This window comes from Diplodia corticola, assembly GCF_001883845.1.
Source record: "Diplodia corticola strain CBS 112549 chromosome Unknown scaffold1, whole genome shotgun sequence".
Taxonomy (NCBI): domain Eukaryota; kingdom Fungi; phylum Ascomycota; class Dothideomycetes; order Botryosphaeriales; family Botryosphaeriaceae; genus Diplodia; species Diplodia corticola.
This window is the reverse complement of record NW_017971480.1, coordinates 1112486-1134378: the sequence shown is the minus strand read 5'-3', so window position 1 is coordinate 1134378 and position 21893 is coordinate 1112486. Positions and strand designations below refer to the sequence as shown.

At 57.7% G+C, this 21893-nt stretch overlaps 8 protein-coding genes across 8 annotated transcripts; 5 read left to right on the top strand and 3 right to left on the bottom strand.

The window, feature by feature from the left end:
- Positions 1–948: 948 nt before the first annotated feature.
- BKCO1_1000358 (cell division control protein cdc31) lies at positions 949–1804 on the top strand (the record flags this gene model as incomplete). Its single annotated transcript, XM_020269746.1, has 3 exons — positions 949–1158; positions 1242–1363; positions 1453–1804. 3 exons carry the CDS (start codon positions 949–951, stop codon positions 1802–1804), a joined length of 684 nt encoding a protein of 227 aa, XP_020135394.1.
- Positions 1805–2199: 395 nt separating this feature from the next.
- BKCO1_1000357 (nadh-ubiquinone oxidoreductase 51 kda subunit) lies at positions 2200–3790 on the bottom strand (the record flags this gene model as incomplete). Its single annotated transcript, XM_020269745.1, has 2 exons — positions 2200–3429; positions 3497–3790. The coding sequence occupies 2 exons, from the start codon at positions 3788–3790 to the stop codon at positions 2200–2202; spliced, it is 1524 nt and encodes a 507-aa protein (XP_020135385.1).
- A 915-nt stretch (positions 3791–4705) lies between these two features.
- On the top strand, positions 4706–6715 carry BKCO1_1000356 (cell division protein; the record flags this gene model as incomplete). The annotated part of the gene is made up of 1 exon (XM_020269744.1): positions 4706–6715. The coding sequence occupies one exon, from the start codon at positions 4706–4708 to the stop codon at positions 6713–6715; it is 2010 nt and encodes a 669-aa protein (XP_020135384.1).
- Positions 6716–7554: 839 nt separating this feature from the next.
- BKCO1_1000355 (glycoside hydrolase family 78 protein) lies at positions 7555–10322 on the bottom strand (the record flags this gene model as incomplete). Its single annotated transcript, XM_020269743.1, has 2 exons — positions 7555–10084; positions 10249–10322. The coding sequence occupies 2 exons, from the start codon at positions 10320–10322 to the stop codon at positions 7555–7557; spliced, it is 2604 nt and encodes an 867-aa protein (XP_020135387.1).
- A 1587-nt stretch (positions 10323–11909) lies between these two features.
- Positions 11910–12950, top strand: BKCO1_1000354 (uncharacterized protein; the record flags this gene model as incomplete). Its single annotated transcript, XM_020269742.1, has 4 exons — positions 11910–11993; positions 12104–12161; positions 12285–12715; positions 12774–12950. The coding sequence occupies 4 exons, from the start codon at positions 11910–11912 to the stop codon at positions 12948–12950; spliced, it is 750 nt and encodes a 249-aa protein (XP_020135386.1).
- Positions 12951–13803: 853 nt separating this feature from the next.
- Positions 13804–15459, top strand: BKCO1_1000353 (uncharacterized protein; the record flags this gene model as incomplete). Its single annotated transcript, XM_020269741.1, has 1 exon — positions 13804–15459. One exon carries the CDS (start codon positions 13804–13806, stop codon positions 15457–15459), a length of 1656 nt encoding a protein of 551 aa, XP_020135389.1.
- Positions 15460–16271: 812 nt separating this feature from the next.
- BKCO1_1000352 (uncharacterized protein) lies at positions 16272–19527 on the bottom strand (the record flags this gene model as incomplete). The annotated part of the gene is made up of 2 exons (XM_020269740.1): positions 16272–19054; positions 19110–19527. The coding sequence occupies 2 exons, from the start codon at positions 19525–19527 to the stop codon at positions 16272–16274; spliced, it is 3201 nt and encodes a 1066-aa protein (XP_020135388.1).
- A 323-nt stretch (positions 19528–19850) lies between these two features.
- BKCO1_1000351 (mitochondrial 37s ribosomal protein-t) lies at positions 19851–20375 on the top strand (the record flags this gene model as incomplete). The annotated part of the gene is made up of 3 exons (XM_020269739.1): positions 19851–19983; positions 20153–20232; positions 20289–20375. The coding sequence occupies 3 exons, from the start codon at positions 19851–19853 to the stop codon at positions 20373–20375; spliced, it is 300 nt and encodes a 99-aa protein (XP_020135391.1).
- Positions 20376–21893: the final 1518 nt, after the last annotated feature.

Below are 21893 nucleotides of genomic sequence, written 5' to 3'. Positions count from 1 at the left end.
CAGACGAGGCCGAGGGGTTGAGAATGGAGCTGCGCGCAACGAGGTGGTGGGCGAGGGCGATGGCGGACAGCTGTGGTGGTGAGGTTGGCTGGGCGGATATTTCGCGGTCCCCCGCGCACGGACCTCACAGCTAAAGGCCACACGTGATGGATGGAGAGCCAGTCACCCAGTTCAAGACCTCACATTGACGAAGCAACCGCGTCCTCTCACAGTCATGCACGCCCTTCACGTCTATCTGCCTGATACTCACGTTGCTGCAAAGAAGATGAGTCGGTTCTCGCTTGGTAGATGATGAGGGCGCGCTTTATGTGTTAGACTTAGGCATCGATCAGGCTGCCACCGCCGCGGCTGCCTGCGCCTGCCTGCGACCCCCCAAACCATCGCGCTGTGCTCGGTGCGGATGAATCTTGACGCGCAGTTAGCGGCTACTGATGGCTAGACACGGTGGTGACACTATACGTATGCAAATATCGTTGTCGTGCAGCTGCTGTGCAAACAAATTGGTCTTAACACCCTGCCTCTGATCCCACGAGGAACACACTCCGAGTGCACCGAAATATGATGTCTAAGACCCAATTACCTGGCAGTGATGTAAGGCTCTCCATCCTGCTGGAAACAGACACGAGTCTTTCACCTGCTGTTACCCTTGCCCCGCTGGAGCTATAGCAGCTCCCCGGCACCTGCTGCCCGCATCCTTGCATCACCACAGCCCATCCCCGCCGCCGTGCCTAAGCGAGCGAGCAACGCTGGGACAACACGCGCCGCAGACGCGTCTTCCACAAGCTTTCGCTGTCGCAGCTTACCTACACCTAGAAGCGCCCACTCCCGCACGCCAACCCCAACGAGCATTTCACTAAGAAAGACGCTACCCACGCGACGCGCGCCAAGCTGGCAGACCAACGCCTCCCCACCCGCATCAGAGACAAAACCAACGCCGCAGCTTCGGCCATGGCGACAACGACACCCTTCCCTGTGGGCGGCCGAGGCTTCGGCAACCGCGCCGGCGGAGCGGGGCCCTCCACCACGCACCAGCAGCGGGAAGCGCAGCGCATAGAGCGCGAGCGGCAGGAACGCGCGGAGCGGGACAGGCTGGCGGACGCGGGCCGGGGCGAGATCGCGGAGCTGAGCGACGAGCAGCGAGAAGAAATCAACGAAGCAGTAAGCCGACACCACACTGATTGAAACCTTGGGGGAATGCTGGTGTTGACATTGTTTGTTTGTTTGTTTGTTTTGTTTTCCAGTTCCAGCTCTTCGACCTCGACAAAGACGGCCACATCGACTATCACGAGCTCAAAGTCGCCATGAAAGCCCTCGGCTTCGATCTACCCAAGCAAGAAATCCTCACCATCCTCCGCGTAAACGGGTAAGCTTCCCCATCATCATCGTCACCGTCGTCCTCGCGTATTCTGCTCTCGAAACAAAAAGAATGAGACTGACAACCGCAATTTCCAGTATCCCCGCCAACACCATCAACGGCAAATCCAAAGCACCCGCAACGTCCAACAACAACAACAACCCGGCCTTCACCGGCCCCACGCGCCTGCTCCTCCCCCTACAGACATTCCAAGCCATTATGGCGCACCGCATCATGACCCGCGATCCGAGCGACGAGGTCATGCGGGCATTCGAGTTGTTCGATGAAGGAGGTAAGGGTAAGATCACGCTGCAAGACCTGCGGCGGGTGGCGCGAGAGCTAGGTGAAGGGCTGCAGGAGGAAGAATTGGCCGCCATGATCGAGGAGTTCGATCTCGACGGGGACGGCGCGATTGGGAGAGAAGAGTTTGTGGGTATATGCATAGGATGAAGGGAGATGACATGTGCGGGAGGGATTGTGATGCGCTCAATGGGGGCCGATAAGTGCATTATTCTTGTGCGGTGGGTTTGGTTGGAATACCCGTTTGGGGCATGTTGTTCTTCTACTACACTTTGGAGGCGTTTCTTTGGGGGCGGGCGTTGAGCGGGAATGCAGTAAGATAATAACTTCACGGAGGCGATTTGATGGAATACAAGCTTCAACAATATGTACAGATTCTCACAGTCAAAAAAGTTCAAAACTTGCTAAAACCTAACACAAGGAGAATATAGGGTGTCATTGTTACAGCCCGAGCGATCCGCCAGCATGCCTTCCCTCCACTTGATATCCGTCTCGTCTACCAATTGACCTCTTCAACCAGTTCATTCCCACCAGCTTTCTAAAATTTACTGTCCAGGGGCAATGAGCTGGCCCTTCTTGGAGGCATCGTGTGCCCAACCACCAGCCAATGCCTCGCCGCCGTTCTTCGCCGCAAAGTCCTGTATTCTGGCCTCCAGCTCGGGTCTGAAGTGGCGGATGAGACCCTGAATAGGCCAAGCAAAAGCCTCGCCCAGAGCACAGATGGTGTGGCCCTCAACCTGCTTGGTGAGCTCCTGCATCATGTCGATTTCACGCGCGCGCGCCTGACCCTTCTCGAAACGCTTCATGATCTGGTAGGTCCATGTAGAACCCTCACGGCAGGGCGTGCACTGACCGCAGGACTCGTGCTTGTAGAACTTGCTGAGACGGGAGATGGCACGGACAACGTCGGTAGACTTGTCCATGACAATGACGGCAGCGGTACCCAGACCAGACTGCGAGTCCTTGAGGGCGTCAAAATCCATGAGCTGGTCGTCGCAAACATGCTTGGGGAGAATGGGAGTCGATGAACCACCGGGAATGACGGCCTTCAGGTTATCCCATCCGCCACGGACGCCACCACAGTGCTTATCGATCAGCTCGCGCAGCGGGATCGACATCTCTTCCTCGACGGTGCAAGGGTTGTTGACGTGGCCAGAGATACAGAAAAGCTTGGTACCGGCGTTGCGCTCACGACCGAATCCAGCGAACCAGTTACCACCGCGGCGGCAGATGGTGGGGGCGACAGCGACGGTCTCGACGTTGGTGACGGTGGAAGGGCAGCCGAAAAGACCGACGGCAGCCGGGAACGGGGGCTTCAATCTGGGCTTGCCGGGCTTGCCCTCGAGGGACTCGATAAGAGAGGTCTCCTCGCCGCAAACGTAGGCGCCCATGCCACGGTGGACGTAGACGTCGAAGTCGTAGCCGGAACCGCAGGCATTCTTGCCAATGAGACCGGCCTGGTAAGCCTCCTGGATAGCACGCTGGAGGACAGTGGCCTCGTGGTAGAATTCGCCACGAATGTAGATGTAAGCGGCGGTGGCGTTCATGGCGCGGCCGGAAACCAGGCAGCCCTCAATCAGCTTGTGGGGATCCTTGCGCATGATTTCACGGTCCTTGCAGGTACCAGGCTCACCCTCGTCAGCGTTGACGACGAGGTAGCGGGGCTTGGTGTCCTTGTCCCAATCCTTGAAGTTCATGAAAGACCACTTCAGACCCGAGGGGAAGCCGGCACCGCCGCGACCGCGCAGACCGGAGGCCTTGATTTCGGAAATAATCTGTACGGCATGACCATCAGCAATTGAGAATTGGACGGCAGGCCAGCCATTGGGAATGATGACGCACCCAGTCATGGCCCTTCAAGATAATCTCCTTGGTCTTGTGCCAGTCGCCGTACTTCATGGCGCTCTTGAGGTCGGCGCCATGGTGGCTGTAAAGGTTCTGGAAGATGCGGTCCTGGTCCTTGAGGCCGCCGTGGCGGTGGACGGGCTGGTCCTGGACGGTGGCGAGGGTCCTGCGCTGCTGGCGGCGGGCGGGCGAGGTGGTCTGGGAGAGGCGGGCGGCGGCGGCGGCGGAGGGCAGAACGCGGTGCGAGGCACCGGCGATGGCCTGGGTGGCGGAGGTGTGCCGAGCGAGCATGGTGGAAGCGGTCGAGCTGCTCGATGCAAGCGGTTGGTGTTGGAGCCCGCGGGCGGGTGGAGTGGAGATGTGCGATGCTGGAGCGGGTCGAGGTTGGCAGGCAAAGCACGGCCGAGGGTTGAAGACGCGCTTCGTAAGAGGACTAGTGGCGCCGCTCATTGGTCGATGCCCGTCCACCACATCATCGACTGCCGCATCACGCCCTCCTCGGCCTCCTCAGCCTCCCCAGAGTCAGCTAGCCGCTCGGCGGCCGTTACTTCACCGCGAAGCCCGACATCTTCCGCTGTGCGCGCCGGCGTCTGCGATGGCCAGCCGAACATCCGCCGTGCGCGGATTATTCAGCGAACGCCCATTGGAGAACCGGCTTCGGCCCAATCACTGCGCGGGACGAATCCATCCACCTGGGCTGGCTTGTTCGCTTTTTGATTCTGGCCCAGATCATTATCCCAACTTGAGTGAGCCGTGCCGGAATTGTAGAATCCTTCACCTCGTGCATTCTGATCCCTCTCCTCAAACTTGTGATTCTCCTATGAAATATGAAAAATCAGAATCAAACAGCCCTGCAACTATCGCTCCCGTTACGTGCCTTCCAAATGTCGCAAGTTGCCATGCTTCTCTGCGTTCTTGCCTCCACTTGCCATATGAGCGCATCAGGGTCCAGTCTGATAGCATAAAATGTCCATCCCTCTTCGTCCTCATCCGTGTTCTTTTCTTCCACTTCCACTTACGTTCTCAAGTTTCGTCCTACTCAGAGAAGCTGAACGCTCACATCGGGGCACCACCGAGGTGGACGTCAAGCACTGTGGCAAGCCACAGTTCGACTTCTGCAAGCTGAGGTGAGGCTTCCGTGCCTACGGATGGCATGATTCTCCACTGCTTTCAATTTTGCCTAGTTCAGCTTCCGCTGCATCAAATATGGCGGGCCCGACTGTGCAACAAAGCCCTGCTAGGCCGACGGAATCGGCCTCATCGACGAACTCATCGGCCTCCAAGCCTGCAGCAAAGACTGCTTCTACGTCCAAGGCGAAGCCAGCCAAACAATCCGACAAGTCAGCTACATCCAAGATCACCAGGGCTCTCAATTCCGCTCCCAAAGACCCCACAGGAGCTAAACCTCCGGCAAACAAAAGTACGGAGACACAGAGAAAGCACGATGCCGCCAAATCATTGCTTTCCAAAAATGAAGCATCTCCAGCTGTCACTTCCGATGTAGCTGCAGCGAAGGTGCCGAGGTCTCGAGTCAAAAATCAGAATGGAAAGAAGGATACAACGCGTCCCACGCTGTCTGATGGAAAGGTTGAGAGAGAGATATGGCGGCCATCTGATGGGAATGGCGATCCTTCGCCTGAGCTCGTGGAGAAGCACAGGGCGAGGAAGGCGGGTCATCCCACGTGGAAGCTATATACCGGCCGGAATATCCCCAAAAGGCCCACTGACACCAACCCTCCCAGCTTTGTCTACCTGGACGACAAGGCCGCCTGGGACATTCTTCATTCGAACCACTGGACCCCCCACGACAAACACAGGTTCTGGACATTCGACTTCACAGCCCAAGGTCGCGTCACCGTCACACGTCCAAATCGTGGCCGGCCTGCGTATGAGGAGGATGACAAGACATTCGCTTCCATCCCCGCTCGCAAGGGTAAGCGATACTGGTTCCATGGCTGCCACCCTGCGCCCATGGATGACGGATCCAGCGCCGAGTCTCCTGTTCTGGCCAAAGATACCGCTGTTGACGAGGCAAGTACCGCAGCTGTTCCTGCAAAACAGACTGCGGTGCACACCCAGGATGCCGATAAGGAAGAAGCCCCTGAGAATACGCCAATTGAAGGGCAGCCTCCGGTTGCGTCACAGCCTTTGGTTTTCGAACAAACCTCGGTGGTAGAGCATCCTTCAGAGGTAGAACAGTCTACAGCTCCGAAGCAGCGTTTGATCCCCGGGCAGACTTCCATGCTTGAGCAAGCCCCAGACTCCATCCCAGAGTCTAGAGACCATCTACAGACCTCAGATCAAGAACAGAGGTTAACTACTGAAGAAGAACAAGTTATATCTATCGAAGGGCCGTTGGCGAAGACGGCTCCGCTCTTTGAGCTTACCACTACCAACTCAGAACATGGATCTGGATCTGGATCTGGATCTGGAGTTGAGCCCACAGATTTGGTCCCTCTTCAGTCAGTGCCACAAGATATTGTCCTGCCTACGACTCCACTACCAAATGCGAAATTTGTCTCACTGAATTGCCCAACCCCTTCATCAGATCACCAGGCTGTGGTGGGTCAGCCCCAGCAGCAGCTTCAGCAGGCTGTCCGCACAGCTTCTCCAGCTCCGGAATCCAACGAAACGGTATCGCGCTCTCCAGCACCATCACCGCAGGCCGTCAAGCGTCTATCCTCTCCCGACAACTCCATGAGCCCGGCACCAAAGCGCCAACGCAAGGGGATCACGCCGTACGACATCCCTCCAGAGGTCCAAATGCGTGACTTGGAGCTCCTCCAGTTACGCCAGCAACTGCGCGACTGCACCAACCGCGAGGTCCAACACGACAACGAGATGGCGGCCATGCGCCAGAAGGCCGGGTTCTACCACCGCGCCGTCATGGACAGCAGCGCGAAGCTCGAGACATCTGAGAAGAAGGAGGATGCATTCCGCAGGCTGGCAATTCAGCTCTACGCCAGAGCCGTTGATCAGCAAGAAATGTTGGCGGAGCTCCACAAGGAGCTGCTAAAAATCAGGGAGGATTCGGCGAACTTGACGGCGGCGGCGGAGAGGCTTGCAACGGATGCGAGGAGGGAGTTGGATCCAGTCTCGGCCATGCATGGAGATCTGGACGCGATTCTCGATGAATCGGAGAGAGTTATGCAGGATGCGGGATTGCAGGAGGAGTTTGAAACTTTCGTCCAGCAGGCCATGGTCATCGATGACTAGGCATGGCGATGCGAGGGCTGGACACTCCAATTTGGTTCAAAACTTGGCGTTGGTTTCTGATTTCACGGGTTCACAGCCCCACACGGGTCTTCAAAGTTGACTTTATTGTTCAACTAATAAGGGCTCCTTATCAGCAAAGACTTTATGGGGGGGTGGGAAAAGAGAGTCTCACGAAGCCCACGAGAGCATCTGAGTTGCTACAACACTCTCATTGCAGATCTAAACTTAATCTAGCTTGGAAAAGCCTGCATTAGCTACAATAAAATGATATGCGAACTAGATAAGATAATGCCTCATGCCGTGTTTGAGAAGTGATATGCTGACCTGCCTCGCCTCCGCAAAACAGCGTGCGTCTGATATACTATCCAAACATACCGAGTTGAAGAGACGGTCCGGACGTAGATGTGGAAGAAAGAAGGAAACAAATACGTCCCGACATCGGCTTCGACTCCGGTTATATCGCCTTAGATGTTGAAATCCATTCTTAATCTCTACATTGTGCCGTTGTTGCACGGAGCCGAGACAACTGTCCGGAAACACTATATATCGGCTTGAAAACTTTATAGTTGGCTACTGCTGCTTTCGTAATTGCAATTCCAGAGGTCAGTTGAAGACGTGATCCCGACGAGAATGTTACAAATCAGTTGAGGCATTCACATCTGAACATTTGCTTCAGCTACCCACAGTATCGCGCAACAACCGTGCTACACAGGAGCAAAAAGCGATACATCAAAGTAACACCCATTCTAATGATCATCATCGCTACCACCATCACCCCCTACAAAACATTCACCCATCCACACCCACCACCTATCTACAGGCCAAACCAAGCGTCAAAGCTACACCACCACATCCACACACTCCCCCCCATCCACCACCGCCACCACCCCCTCCCTCCCCGGCACCCTCACCACCCCCGTCGTCCCCACCACCCCACAAGCCCTCACCCTCACCCTCCTCCCTCCATCCTCCCTCCACCACCCCGCCTCGACCACCCCTCCCCCCTTCGGCACCGGCACCCGCCCAGTCACCCACTCCACACCCACCTCGCCGCTCACCGCGACGCTCGGCTCAAACGCCCAGGTCGCGAACCCCGCGCCCGTCGCCCGCACGCCGAGCACGTACTCGGACAGCACGTACGTCGGCGCGCCGCCCCAGGGGTGGGCGTGGCTGGTGTACGGGCCAAGCCCGGGGCGCCCGCTGCCGAGGACGTATTCCCAGCTGGCGCCGGTGGCGTACGCGTCGTCGGTCACCATTGCGGGCCAGAGGCGGTCGAGGAGGAGGGAGATGGCGGTTTTTCGAGCTGCGGAGGCGGTAGCGGCGGTGCTGTTGTTGTTGTTGTTGGTGGTGGTGGTGCTGTTGTCGTTGTTGCTGGCGAACGCCGCGTCGGCGCTCGCCTTCAGCAGCGCCTCGAGCAGGAAGCCGCACAGGTTCGGCGACAGGCTCGTCTGGTCGGCCGCCGTGTCGACCGACGAGTCGGCCTTGTACCCGATGCCCAGCCGCAGGCGGTCGAGCGCGGCGATGGCCCGGGCGGCGCGGCCGGCGGGCGCGATGCCGGCGAGGATGGGGAACGCGGTGGCGGTGATGCTCGAGTTGGCGAAGCCGTCGTCGGCGGCGAGGGACACGGCGTACGTGCCCAGCTCGTCGTTCCAGAGCAGCGCGTTCACGGCGGCGGCGACGGCTGCGGCGGCGGCGGACCAGGATGATGCCGAGGCGGTGTCGTTGGCGGCGAGGGCGAGGCCGGCCGTCTTGTTGAGGGCGTAGACGAACATGGCGGACGGGGCGGTGCCGTTGGCCGGGGGGCCGAGGAAGAAGGTGCCGGGGATGGAGTTGGTGGAGATGAGGTTGGTGGACGGGTCGACGAGGTTGGCGATGAGGGAGTCGGCGATGGTTTTGAGCTGCGGGTAGTGCGTCGTGAGGAAGGGCAGGTCACCCGTGGCGTGGTAGTAGTCGGCGAAGGCGATCAGGTAGCCGAATTGGTAGTCGATCAGGGCGTAGCCGGCGCGATTGGTGCCGAAGGCGGGAGAGGCGCCCATCGAGGCGGACATGCCGGAGAAGCCCGGGTACAGGGAGCTGTTTGATGCTTGCCACTCCAGCGCGTATGCGAGGGTGCCGGTCGAGAACTCGGAACTGTTGGTGCTGACGGCAATTATGCGCTGCGTGTGGGTGTAGTCGCCCATCCAGACCAACCGGTCTCGCTTCGCGCCATCGAGGCAAACGTTATGTGTGTTGGCTGCCACCCCGTACTCTTCCAGGATCGAGTCGCCTTTCAGGTCGCTCTTGTAGAGGACGGTGCCGTTCTCAGCCTCAACAGTCACGTTGGTGAAGTAAGCTTCTTGGTCTTGGAACGGACCAAAGCCCCATGTTCCTGTTGTATTGTCTCCGGAAACGAAAATAGACACGGCAGCATCGCTGCTGTTTGCGTTGGGTACAAAGCTCGGGTGGATAGAAACGGTGTATCCAGTGGCGTTGATAGTTGTTGAGATGTTATACCACTCGCCTTCCTTGACGTCAAAAGGCATGGGATAATACATGTTTTGCCCGGTTTCCAAGGTAGTCTGATTGACTATGCTCCAGCCATAGTTGGCGACAAGAGTGTTTGGAGGCAAAAGAGTCCGGTTGGTGTTGAGGAACGTGCCTTCTGGATATTCGCTGGTGAGGACAAAATACTGTCCTTTTCCCCGAATACTTGCCGCAACACGCCATCCAGTACCACCACAGACGATCTTCGTGGAGAAGGACATGGTGTAGTTGCCGTACTCGGTTCCAAGAGAAGACTGGGCAGGAGTTTGGCCGCGAATAAAAGCTCCTTCCTCAGCGATCTCCCAAGTCGAAGGGGCGCTGCCGCTTGGGATGCAAGCTTGCTGAGCGGACCGGACTCCAAGTGCCCAGATCTTGTTGTACAATTCGTTTGAACTGTGGAAATTTCCCGGAAGCTCTTCAATGCCCCGGATGTCGTTCCCTGAAGCCATACCTGCACCGCAGAACGTAAAGCTCCCTTCTCCCAGCAGTTTGAATGCCTGCCATCTTTGCCCGCCCTGGATGAAGAAGGACTGGAATCTTCCGGGCGAGGAAATGTTGAAGGTCTCGACCCGAAAGGAGTTGCTCAGCCCGTTCGAGTATGTCCATGGTCCATCAGCCTGCGGGAGATCAAGATTGGTCTTTGCCTCGGAGTATCTGCTTTCGATCTGGACGCCGCGCGTGGGAACATCGGTGACCTCAATGAACGGGAATCCTCCAATCTCCCAAACGTAGTCTAGCGTGACCACTGGCCTTGCTGCAGTAAGAGTCACGCATGTCGATGAGGAGTAATTGGATGTGGTAGACGCGTTGGCGAAGTTGTATGTCACCGGGTAGACGTCTGACGTGCTAGGCAAAGTCAGTGTATGGAGTATCTTCAATTCGGCATTGTGTTCCGAACGAGCATGCGATGCACACGGTGGAGATCAAACTCGAGGTTTACGCTGACACGGAGGATCAAGCTCCTCTTTTTCTTCGCTGAAAAATGATTGAATTCAAGAATCAAAACTCACCCAGAGGGATTTGTTAGAGCTGACGCTACTGCAGGGGCCAGCGCCGCCAGCACGACGCGTGCTGAAGTCGGCATTGCCGGAGCCGTTCCTTGCAGACAAAGCCCAGCCAGGGGAGCACAGGGCTGATATGGTAGAAAGGAAGTCAAAGACTTCGTTGTTGCATGGCAGCGGAAGTTTTGGCGGCCTAACGGCCCTTTAAAAGCCTCATGGGCAAGTCGCTCCGCAGTCATTGCACATAGCACGGACACAGTTCGGGCGAAGCATCAAGCCACACAAGTGTTTGTGGGGTGCGGGGAAACAATTGTAACTCGACACGGCACATAGGTACTCGTGTTCGTCTTGACCGTATCCGCACACTTCCCTCCGTTTGGAACAGGCGCGAGGTGGGTGGCTTGGATAGCGGCGCTCGGGAACGATGGCATCACCGCATGCCGGGTCTTGAGAGCTAGCTCCACCCCGCCACTGCTTCACCATTTGCGGTTAGGTTGCCGTCAATTCTCGGTGAGACATCGACCGAGTGGCTGACTCAGGAGGTGCGCGTCGCCGCCGTCCTTGTGTCAATGGCAAGCTGCACTGATTGCAGCGCTACAGGCGCTATCAAGTGGCATCGGGTGGAGGACAGCTCGGCCTCCATATTTTCGCTTCTCTGATGAGTACTTCCCGAAAGTACCTGCCAAAAGCAATGCCATCACCATAACTCCACCAACCGTCGTGGAGATTACGATTCCCATGCTTGAACAATCGACGACAGAGGCATCAAACTCGGCAATTGCACGGAAGCGGGGCGTAGTGTAGGCAATTGTTTGGATGACAAAGACGCTCTGTGAGATTAGTCAATGCAGTAGACTCGAATAGATGGTCAATGGTATGCCGTAAGCGTATGGTAGCGACAGAAATTGGGATTATTGCTGCATTCCCCCTTGGTGAGGAGAACCAAAGGAACTGGCGTTTTGAGAGGTAGTCTTGCGTGACTCTTGCGATGCTGTAGGAACTGATGGGGATAGCAGCGAAGATAGCAGAGTTCCATCTAAGCAGATGTGCGATTGCATCAACTGACCTACGTTATATTACGATTTTCCGCTTTTGTTCCATTCACATTAAATGCAAAAGAGCCGAACTGATTATTAGGAAGCACTAGATGACTTTTTTGCTGTGTTGATCCTCTGTAAACTGTGCAGGCTTTGGACATGAGCGTGGGCTTTGTCGATTCCTTGTCTGGTTGGAGCCATCAGAAGTTGGGCGCAGTAGTTGCTTGAGCCCAACAATAAGGATGAGAGGCAATTGATGGCGAGGTTTCTGCCTCGTGTCGGGCTTGCTCAACAAGGCAACAAGCCTTCAGGAATTAATCAAGGGAGAAGTGTTGAGGGGGCATAGTCTCAAGGCTTCCAAGACAAGGCGAAAAAAGGATATGGTGGTTGGCCTGAAAAGGTCTAGCGAAGGCAGGTAAGTAGATGTTGGAAGCCATTGTCGTGCGGGTCAGGACGTTGGGCGAAGAGAAGGTAAAAGGCGAGTGAGGCGTGAGGCCGGACGGAGGGACGGCGGCAAAGTTGCCCAGCGCTGAGGCCGACTTTCCCCGCATGCGTCATCGGAGGCATCCGCGACAAGCTGGACTCCTTGACCGGAGCTGCCCCTCCATCTCCGCACCCCTTTCCTCCAACGCTATGCTTGCTACGCTGCGCCGCCTCAATCCTTTCGCAATGTCGTCTGCCCAGCTTGATCTGCTTGCAAAATACACTGCTTGCGACGTATGTCAGCCTGTCCTGCTACTTCGTGCGTCCACAATTGGCCATAGCTTGCGACGAGCTGTTTAGAGAACATCCGAACCGCGACTTGGCCGCTGACTTGCGCAACACAGGTCTCGGATGCCCTGCTCAAGCTCAATGTCCCGGGCGCGGGCTTCATTCCAGACATAGGTAAGTCCAGCAGCTCCGATGCCGTCTCAGCGTTCCGTATAACTTTTTGGGCGCCTCCATATCCTTTGCCGGGACTTGTAGCAACACGACACACGCCAATGTGCTGACGTTAAATGCGGAAAGGCCCGCTCAAGGCCGGAACGACCCGCGTGGTAGCCCCGGCCAGCACAGTCCACTTCTCTCCCAAGACCACCCAATCGTTTCCTCAGCCTGTTGGCGACAAGCCGGAGTTGAAAGATCCCGCGGACAAGAACGCAAGCAAGATCGCACCGGGGACGCCCTACGCCGACCTCGTCAACCCAGAGACAATTGTCGTGCTGTCACAGCCAGAAGGGCAAGCCTGCGCAGTGGTTGGCGGAATCAATGGCGTGCGCATGGAACAGTTGGGAGCGAAAGGCGTGCTGGTCTCTGGAAGAGTCAGGGATTTGGATACTCTGAAGGGGCTCAAGATCCCGGTATGGAGCAAGGGAACGAGCAGCGTGGGCGCCGGAGCTCAGACGAAGGCCTACGCCGTGGGGTATCCAGTCGAGCTTGGTGATGTGACGGTGGTGTCGGTAAGTCCCTGACTCGCGCTCACAAGCTTCCATCGGCTTACATGCTTGTACTTCACAGGGAGATATTGTCATGCTGGACCCAGCCGAGAACAGTGCTGTCGTGATCCCAAAGGACAAGGTTGACGCGGTGCTAGAGCTCGTTCCGAAGCTGGTCGACGCGGACGAGAAATGCATGGCCGACGTGTTGGCCGGGGGGACGGTCAAGGAGGCATTCGCGACGCATAGAGGCCAATAGAGGGGAAAGCAAGAGGAGATGGTCGGCCGTGTAAGCAAGGCTGTGGGAAGCCGATTGGCGTTGGGCTGTGATGCTATGACGAGGTAGGTAGTATTAAAGGAGAGTGATGCAAGCGATGTGATGACGGATTGGGCGCGAGGTGGAGCGGACAGCGACAGACTTGCTCGTGACTTTCACATACTGGCGGCGTCTGGCTGGCTGGGCGTGCGGATTAGGTTGGCGGCAGCTTCTCGAGGCGTGCAAGGCCGGTGAAGCGGCCGGGCGGGCGCACCGCCATGCAAGGGCGCCGGCTGCTGATTGGGCTGGGGCGCAGGTGGCGGGCGCTTAGTAGCACGGCAATCACGCTGCCTGTTGCGGGCTAGCTCACAGCTGGCCGGCCTCGACAGCGGCCTCGACAGCGGCCGCGCGCAACAGCAGCAGCTCTCTGCAACCCGGCGTCGGCTGCGCGACGGCGTGGGCTCTGCCGTGCGCTGCCGTGCTGACAGCGGGGGCGCCGGCCGTGGCACGCCTCTTCACCATGAACACTGCATGCACATGCAGTGCAGGAACACATCACGGCGGGCGGAAGGCAGCGTGGCGCGATAAGAGGTGAAGAGCATGGGTGGGCGCTTACAGGCCGCGGGGCGCAGCCAATCAGCGGGCGCAGGCCGCGTTCCCAGGCCTGACTGGTCGAGCGTTCACCACCACCGCCAGTCCGGCCCGGCCCAATATATACGCTCATCGCTGTCGTGCAGCCGGCCATGTGGATCGCTGCATTACCCCGATCGCCCCGAGTGACCTTCATATTGTCGCATCTGCGTCGCGATTCTGTTCTTAGCTGCTGCCCCCCTAGGTGCCCGCGAGCTACAAGACCATGCGAGCTCCACGAGCCCTAGCCGCCGCCGGAGCAGCCTTTTTCACCCCCGTCCTCGCCACTCCCGGAGCCTTCGACGTCGACTTCGACGCAAACCCGGCCCCTGTCGCTGAGCACGCCCTCCGCAACAAGGCCTACCTGCCCGCCCAGATCTGCGCCATCATCGGCGCCTACATCTTCTGCGTGCTTGTCGTCGGCACCGCCCTGCTCACCTACGGACGCAAGATGCGCCGCGCCGTCACCGACCAGCGCGTCGACGTCGTCAAGGCGAACGGCACCAATGGCTTCGAGATGACGCCCGTCTCGCCGCTGCGAGGCTGGCGCTCGCCCCTCAGCCCCAGCAAGCTCAAGCACGCCTTCAAGAAGAGCCAGACGAGCATTGCCGAGCGTCAGCAGCAGAGCGTGCCCACCAGTCCCATCAGCCCTAGCTGCCAGAGCATGACATCCTTCGACCAGAACTTCCTGAAGAACCAGCAGGAGGAGCGCCAGAAAGAGATGGAGAGACTGTACGCCGCCGTCATGGAGCACGACGAGGAAAGGAACAACAAGAAGGCACCCAACTCATCCGCCGAGGAGATCCAGGAATTCCCCGAGGACGAGGAAGAGCGCCACCGTCCTGTGCAGCAGAAAGCCCGTCCGCCCATGATCAATACCTCTTCCTCCCTCCGCGTACCCAGCGGCCAAAATCCCGCGAGTCCCATCTCACCAGCCAGCCCTCGCAGCCCCATGCGCGCCATCTACCCTCCGGAAAGCCCAATGGCCGCTACTCGCCGCCAGAACTACACCAGCCCACCGCCGTCATCGCCCCGCGGCCATTTCGCAAAGAAGGACCGCACGGCATCGGTTAGCTCCGCTGGTAGCAAGACTCGCCGCAGCATCCGCAATCTTCGCATCAGCGGGCCCATCGCAAAGTATCCAGGACACCATGGCGGCGAGGACGAGGAAGCCCGCACTCCGCTGTCCCCGCGCTTCTACAACCCCGGCCCGCCACCATCCCCGCCCTCAGCCACTCCCACGCCAACCACTCCCGGCACCGCAGAGTCTCTCGGACCCTTCCGCTACGAGGACCTCGGCCACCCGCAGCCGCTTCCGCGCCCTTACCCCCAGCGCAGCGAGAGCGGACGCATGCTCGATGCTCGCTCTATGCACAGCACGCACTCGCCGCGCCCTAGCAACGGCAGCAACACCATCGACATCGCCATGCGCGCCAGCGACATGCAGCAGCAGCAGCACCAGCAGCCCTCGGGTCCTCCCCCGGCCATCCGCACGCAGGACCTGCCGCCTCCCCCTCGCTTCGCACCGCACCACGCCTCGGCCCGCTCCGCCACCTCGTCGACGTCGGAGCTGCCCCTGCGCAGCATGACGCCCGGCTCCGCACAGCTGCCCTCCACCAAGACGACCGTCATCGAGGCGCGCAACCGCACGCGCGACGTGCTGTCGCCGTCGCAGCGCGGCCTGCGCACCCCGGCGACGGGCGTGCCCATGACGCCGTACAGCCCGTACATGCCGTTCACGCCCATCACGCCCGTGACGCCGCACCTGGTGACGCGCAAGGAGCGCAAGCAGCGCCAGCGCGACGAGCGCAAGATGGGCCTGCGCAGCCCGCTGCAGGAGGGCGACGAGGTCGGCGATGTCGATTGGGGTGATGCGTATTAAACAACACAGACCGCCGGCACCCCCCCTCCCCCCGCCACAACCCCGCCTCCCTCATCTTTTTCTTGTTGATGATTATGATGAATTCGCTTTTCTTCTACGCTCTCATCTTCGGAACGGAAAATTACCCCCGCGTGTGTGTTTGAGAACCGAGATTGTGTATAGAAAACCTTTTTTCCTGTTGATCCAGGTCTTTTAACCTTTTCTTGGTTTATATATCCTCCCTTATATCAGGGCCAACGGTTCTTGTTTCTGTTTTCTTTTTAACGGTCTCCTGTCCTCCGATGCGAGACATCAGTCCCGAATCTGTCATATGTCTTGTTTGGCGGTGTTTCCTGCTATACAAAGTATATATCCCTTGTTTTTAGTTCTAATCCGTCTCGACCAGCTGGACATGAAGAGACATGATCACAAAAAATAAAACAGATCAAATCCACAAAGAAGAGGTTTTGAAATTGGATATCATGTTGCACGGTTTGGTGTTGAACGATCCATCGGATCCCACTTTTCATCCAAAGATACATTCCTGGCCAAGGAAACGTCATTGCCGCATGATCTCGTAAACCCGAACCTCTCAGAGAGAAGATAAAGATATGAATAATAAAAAATGAATCCCTCAAACGCCTCTCCGCAAATGCAGCAGCCATCCTATACTAAGCCCTTGCGAGTTCTCAGATTCAAAAAAGGCAGCCCACCGCTACGCCGCCCACGTTCGGACGCCCCCGGGGTATATGGTCCATTCCAATCGCTGTCCAACAAGAAACCAATCTTAAAAAAAAATTACAGATTAAAGAAAGCCGGGGAGGGGGAGCCGCTCACCCCCTCCTGCCCGCACCCGTCGCAGTCCTCCTACGTCCAGCGCTCAGCCCTTGTGTCGCAGTGTTGCCAGCGTCTCCAACCGAGGCAGGCTTCGCGATGCCCGCCATCTTCCGCGGTGTGGAGCCGATGAGTCTACCCGGGGTGGTGGTGGTGGAGTTCTGCGTCGCAGGTGCGGGTGCCGATGTTGTTTTGACAGCAGCAGCGGGGGCGGGAGAAGGTGCGGCAGGGATGCCTGTGGATGATGATGCAGCAGAAGAAGACGACACGGGTACGGGCAGCTTGACCTTTCGCGGGATTTGGAGGCGGCTGCGGCGGGAGGCGGCGATGGGGGCGGGGAGCTGGGAAGGAGGAGCGGGAGTGGGCTGCGTGGTGTCGCTCTTGCTGTTGCTTTCTTGCGACGGCGTGGCGGTCTCGGTAGTAGTGGTAGGAGTAGGCTGTGCTTCCTTGGCCGCCGTTTTATCTGCTTTTTTCCCTCCCCTCGTGACACCACTGCCGCTTTTGATGGATGAAGGAGGAGGTAAGGCGGATACTTTCTTCCCGCATTTGCTCTTCTTCGCTTTACCATCTTCTCCCATCGAGTCATTCTTTTCCTTCTCCGCCTGTACTTCCGCGGGTAGTAGGCTCACCGGCGCCAGCAGACCCCTCGCAGGGGTGCCGTTCCCGGCGCCCAAACCTTTAACGCGCCTCGTCCGCGCGGGAGTTGAAGAAGGTGGGTCTTCGTTCTTATCCTTTCTCTTCTTGCTGTTCTCTTCCTTCTTCTCCTGAGAGGATGCTCCGGTCACCGCGGGCTCAGCCGACTCATCATCGGACAAGCTTGTGAGCCCTGCAAGGTTGTCTTGCTCTTGGAAATATGCGAGTTGGCTGTCCCAGCGGAGTTTGCTTGCCTGCCACACCTCAACCTCCGGATCAGCGAACACTGGTAGCGACCCGTCGGGGGCCGGCGCGTCGGGAACGGTGCCCGCTTTAAGGAACTCCGCCTTGAGTTTGTTCAGGCGGATTGGCGCAGCGAGGGCGCTACCTTTGTTCTTCTTCGTGTTGGTGCGTGTGACGGCGGCCAGTTCCTGCGCGTCCGACTTCTTGATAACGACGGTATCAGCGCCGCTAGCTCCGCGAAACTGAATGCGGTTAGGACCGGAAGGTGTAGTCGGAAGGCGCGTCTGCCGCGCGCGAGAGCTACGCCGATTGCTTTGCGCTTTGGGTACTAATGTCGCCTTCGCTGGGGCCGGTGACTCTGCGGCGGGTTCTTCGAGAGTGAGATCGGAAGTCAGGTCGCCAAAGTTGCGTTTCTCGCCATCCAGAGCGGAGGTGCTTGATGCATCATCGTTGTCTTTCTCTTCGGCCTTCCGTGAGGGTGACTCAGTGTTGGTGGCGTCGGATGAATTCAGATCTGTGTTGTCAAGTGCCATACGAGGAGATGCAAGTGCCTGGCGTAGTATATCCGAGTCTCGACGTTTGGTCATGGTATCAAGTCGAGTGGCAGCAGCCTCACGGCTTGCCTTTGATGCGTCGGCGCGCGATAGGAAGTCCTTCAGGAAGGCAGTGTCTTCGTCGATTGGTGAAGAGGGATCTTCTGTGACTTCCTTGGTGGTCCTGTTCTTTGGGGGTGTCCGGTCAGGCAGGTTGAGGGTCAAAGTATCGGCGATTGAGGAGAACTTGGGAGATTCTGCTGCTGAGAGAGAAGGTGACGGTATGTTGGCCGAATCGTCCTCACTTTCAGGTATATCTGTAAGCGTGAACCCATCCTGGTCCAGATGCTCCGACTCATCCGTTTCTCCCTCTGATAGAGAAGCTTCGTCCTCTTCTAAGGCGGAGTCTGACCCGAGAGCTTCGGCTGCATCGGCTTGAAGTTGTTGCTCTAAGCTCAAGTTGTAATCGTCTTGCGTGATTGCGGTCTCTTCTGGTAGGGGATTGCCAATAGAAGGAAGTTCACCGCCCAATTGCTTCACGTCCTGTGGCATCAGATTGATGTCTGTTCCTGTAAATGCTGCATCAACTCCAACAGACTCGGGCTGCGCGGCTGCTGCCTCTGTTTGTTCGTTGTCCGCATCACTCTGGATACATGGTTCAGAGAGCTTAGGCTCCGGGGAATCGGGCAACGTTTGGTCTTCCAAGAGAGCATCCACAACAGCCTCCGCACTCTCGCTTTGCTCTTGCATATGTTCGCTCTCCCTCTCCAAGTCTACTCTCTTTTTGTCCAGAATGGGAGACGCAGAGTGTGCATTCACGTCCGTCTCAGGTTGCATCTGGTCTGCTTGTTCCTCTTCCTGATTGTTGGTAGATTCGACAGCACCCGGGCTCACATTCTCGCCAACAGCAGCCACATGCGTAAATTCAGGTTGGATCCTGGGTTCCGTAACCTCCTGTGATGGTGATGGCGGTCCATGAAGAGCCGGAGCTTCAACATCCTGTCCAGTAGCAGCATGCTCTTCTGTCGCTTCAGCTGTTCGTGGCCCATTTCCTTCTTCCACAGCAGAGCTTTGGAGGACGCCTTCCGATTGGACGGTATCCAGTTGGTACTCTTCGGTTTGATCTTCCGTAGCTGTATCATCCTCCAGCTTCGCATCTGTAGCAGGGGCTGCAATATTTTCCGAATCCTCTTGAGCTCCAGTCATTGGCTCGTCTTGCACGTCGACTAGCAGCTGGTCCTTCTGGAAGCTCCCTCCCTCATCTCCTGCAGCACCACTATCCTTGCTGCTATCCTTTGTCGCAGATGTCGAATCATTTATGCGGGCAAATTCTGGGCTTGGTCCTCTCGCAAACATCGGCTGAGCGATCTTGCCTAGTAGAGATCAGTACTGGTCTTATCATAGTAACATGGAGTGCTGGCGACATACGAGACGCAATCCTGCCGCTATGTCTCCTCGGCGTCTCCCAGCGCGTCGGGGCAAACGCATTACTCTTCGGGGCCCTCCTCCCAGGTGTCGTAGTCGGATCGGCGGGTGGATCCAAGGCGCGCTTCTTGACAACCTTCCTCGGCGACCTTACTGGGCTTTTTCTCTCCATGTTTGTGGCTCTTGTCTGCGTTTCGGGCTCAGAGCGCAGCTCGTAGCGCTTCCACACCTTGCGGTACTTCCCATTGCGCTTAAAGGGTGAGTGCGGCTGGCGCTCCCATGCGTGGTGGACCTTCGGAAGCGGAACGGCTCCGGGCTGCAAGAAGGAAGCGTCGGACTCGTGCCATGTTGCCCCGAAGGAAGCTGGGCGCGAGGGTTGCTCCTGCTGCGGCGGCGGGGTGGAGGAGGGTGCGTTGGCCATTTTGAATGCTCACCACCGGAGGCAGAGCGCAGCGCGATCCAGATATCCCCAAGGGCGGGGAACGTTCGTCGCACAGTCCGGAATCAGCCGTCGGTGGGGATGTGGTGCTTTTGCGCGTGCTTATCTCGGGTGTGTTTTGGTGTAAACAGTGACGAGGCGATGGAGATGCGTCGACACGTGATTCGTCCGTTCTCCGCCGTGCCGAGCATTTCGCCGCCCGCCTGAGATTTTGGATGTCCTGTCGCGACCATCGTCATCCCGCACCACCTCGAACGCTCCGCTCGCTGCCGGTCCTCGTGTCATATACCGTGTCGCCCGTCGCAATGCCGCCGCCAAAGCCTCTTGGAACCACAAAGGTCGCCGGCCGCCCGCTGCCGCCTCTTCCCAAGCTGCGTGTCCGGAACCCCAACAAGAGAGAGGGCAACCCGTGCGTCGGTATCATGACGTCCGTTCTGAGTACGTGCTGCCCGACACTGTTGTTGAGAAGCGGGATTGGAAGTCGTGTGGCGCACTGCGACACGGCGAGAAGGATTGCAAGAGACAGTGGAGCTTGACATTGCGCGAGCTCCCATACAACTGAAGAGGGGTCAAATATGAAAGATTGATGGCTGATTGGCGTTTCCAGGCTGCTGGGCATCCTCGGGATACAACGTTGGTGGCTGTGCGGCAATCGAGGCGCAACTGAGAGCCTGCATGGATGCGCCGGTTGGTCGCGACATCCCCATCTTTCATAGGCGACGTGCTAATATGTTGGAATGCAGAGACCTGCCGCTAAGAAGAAGAACGCCATCAACTACCACTTGTCGCGCATGTATCCCAAGATCGTCGGTCCTCACAAGCGGAAGTAAAGCAATCGATCGACCAGCTCTCCCATGGGCTTTCTTTGTACAACATTGTGTATGCCGTGTCTTGTGGAAAGGGAACGAACAAGTACGGGGAGGCATGTGTGACGGAACTCTAAATGTTCAACAACTGGACCTGGCGTTAGGACGGATATACCAAAGAATCATATTGTCGACTGCAACAATGGACTGCTAGTGTCAGGCAATCATGAGGGAGGCTGTGAGGATCAAAAGATCGGAACAAGATCCCGATCACCGGTCCCCAGGCTGTCAGTTCAGTGGGGGGCATTGGCGATAACGCATCCGCTTCCACGAGGACACCAGAACCAATGGCTTCTGTGGCAGTCGGATGAGGCCCCGAGCCATGAAGCAGTCTAATCCGATGCTCTCGGCAAAGTGGGTGGTCAGATGTCGGCTATTGATGGCTTCCCAGCACAAACGCCGCTGTGCCTGTTTTCACCGCCAAGACGATAGAGAGCCTCACACCTCGCTACTAACTCGGGCGGGTGGCTCGCCCGCCGGCTTTTGCAAGGGAGTTGCCGAAGCACGGCAGCCTTGATTGTCGACGCTCGCTTGTTTGGCTGCTTTTTAAGTTGCGGGCAGAGTTACCCACAAAGGCATGATCTGCTGGCCCCCAAAGGCGGATCACTCTGGGCGGAGAAGATGCTGACTCGGCAGCAGACCTTAAGCATACGTCTTACCCTCCATACACGCATCAGGACGATGTATTGCAAAGCATCAACAGCCAGCAATGAACGCGGCACGTATCAGTGTCCGTTGTTCGTCAACGTCCAGCTATCATCAGTTGTCGCTGCCATGCGTAGTGCCCGGGTAACGCCGGATCAACGGCGAGGTCTGTCTCCAAAGCGGTAAAGCGGCGGATGTTGGGTCCGGCGGTTACAGGACGCTAGCACAGCGTGGCTGCGCTGGCAAGGCAGAATCCCCCCGAGCGTCTGCGCCTGCTCGGTTCAGGAACCGGTGAGCAGGTACGACAAGCCGAATGCGAGTTTTGGGATCGCATTGCTCGAGGCCTTCCCGAGGATGAGACAGCAAAATCCAAAGAAAGCAAGCTGTCTAATGGCCTCGTCTTGGGGGAAGGTTTGTCACACCAAGGGAACGAGCACTCGGCGGCACGCAGCCATAACTCAAGCCTCATAAGCACCAGAACTACCACAGACAAGACCACCCAACTGGAATGGAACTCATCCAATTTTAACTTCTTTCGTCTCTGACTCCCCAATCTGGCTCGATCATGCAACTCAGCCGCTCCTTGGCACTGTACAAACACGCCCTAGCGGGCCGCCAGCGCAGGCGCCACAGCTTGGCTTCCCAACTCTATGCCATTCAGAGCCCTGACTACCCGCACTCAAAACATCGCGTAAAACAGTTGCGGGGATGCTCCTGAATCGGCCGCGCTACCTCAATAAGGCTATCCGACGTGCAGGGTCTGCCAACATCCGACAGTCTGTTCCGCATTACCCTGGCGCAGCCACTGGTGGTATGAGCCTGCCGTTGTGCGACCAT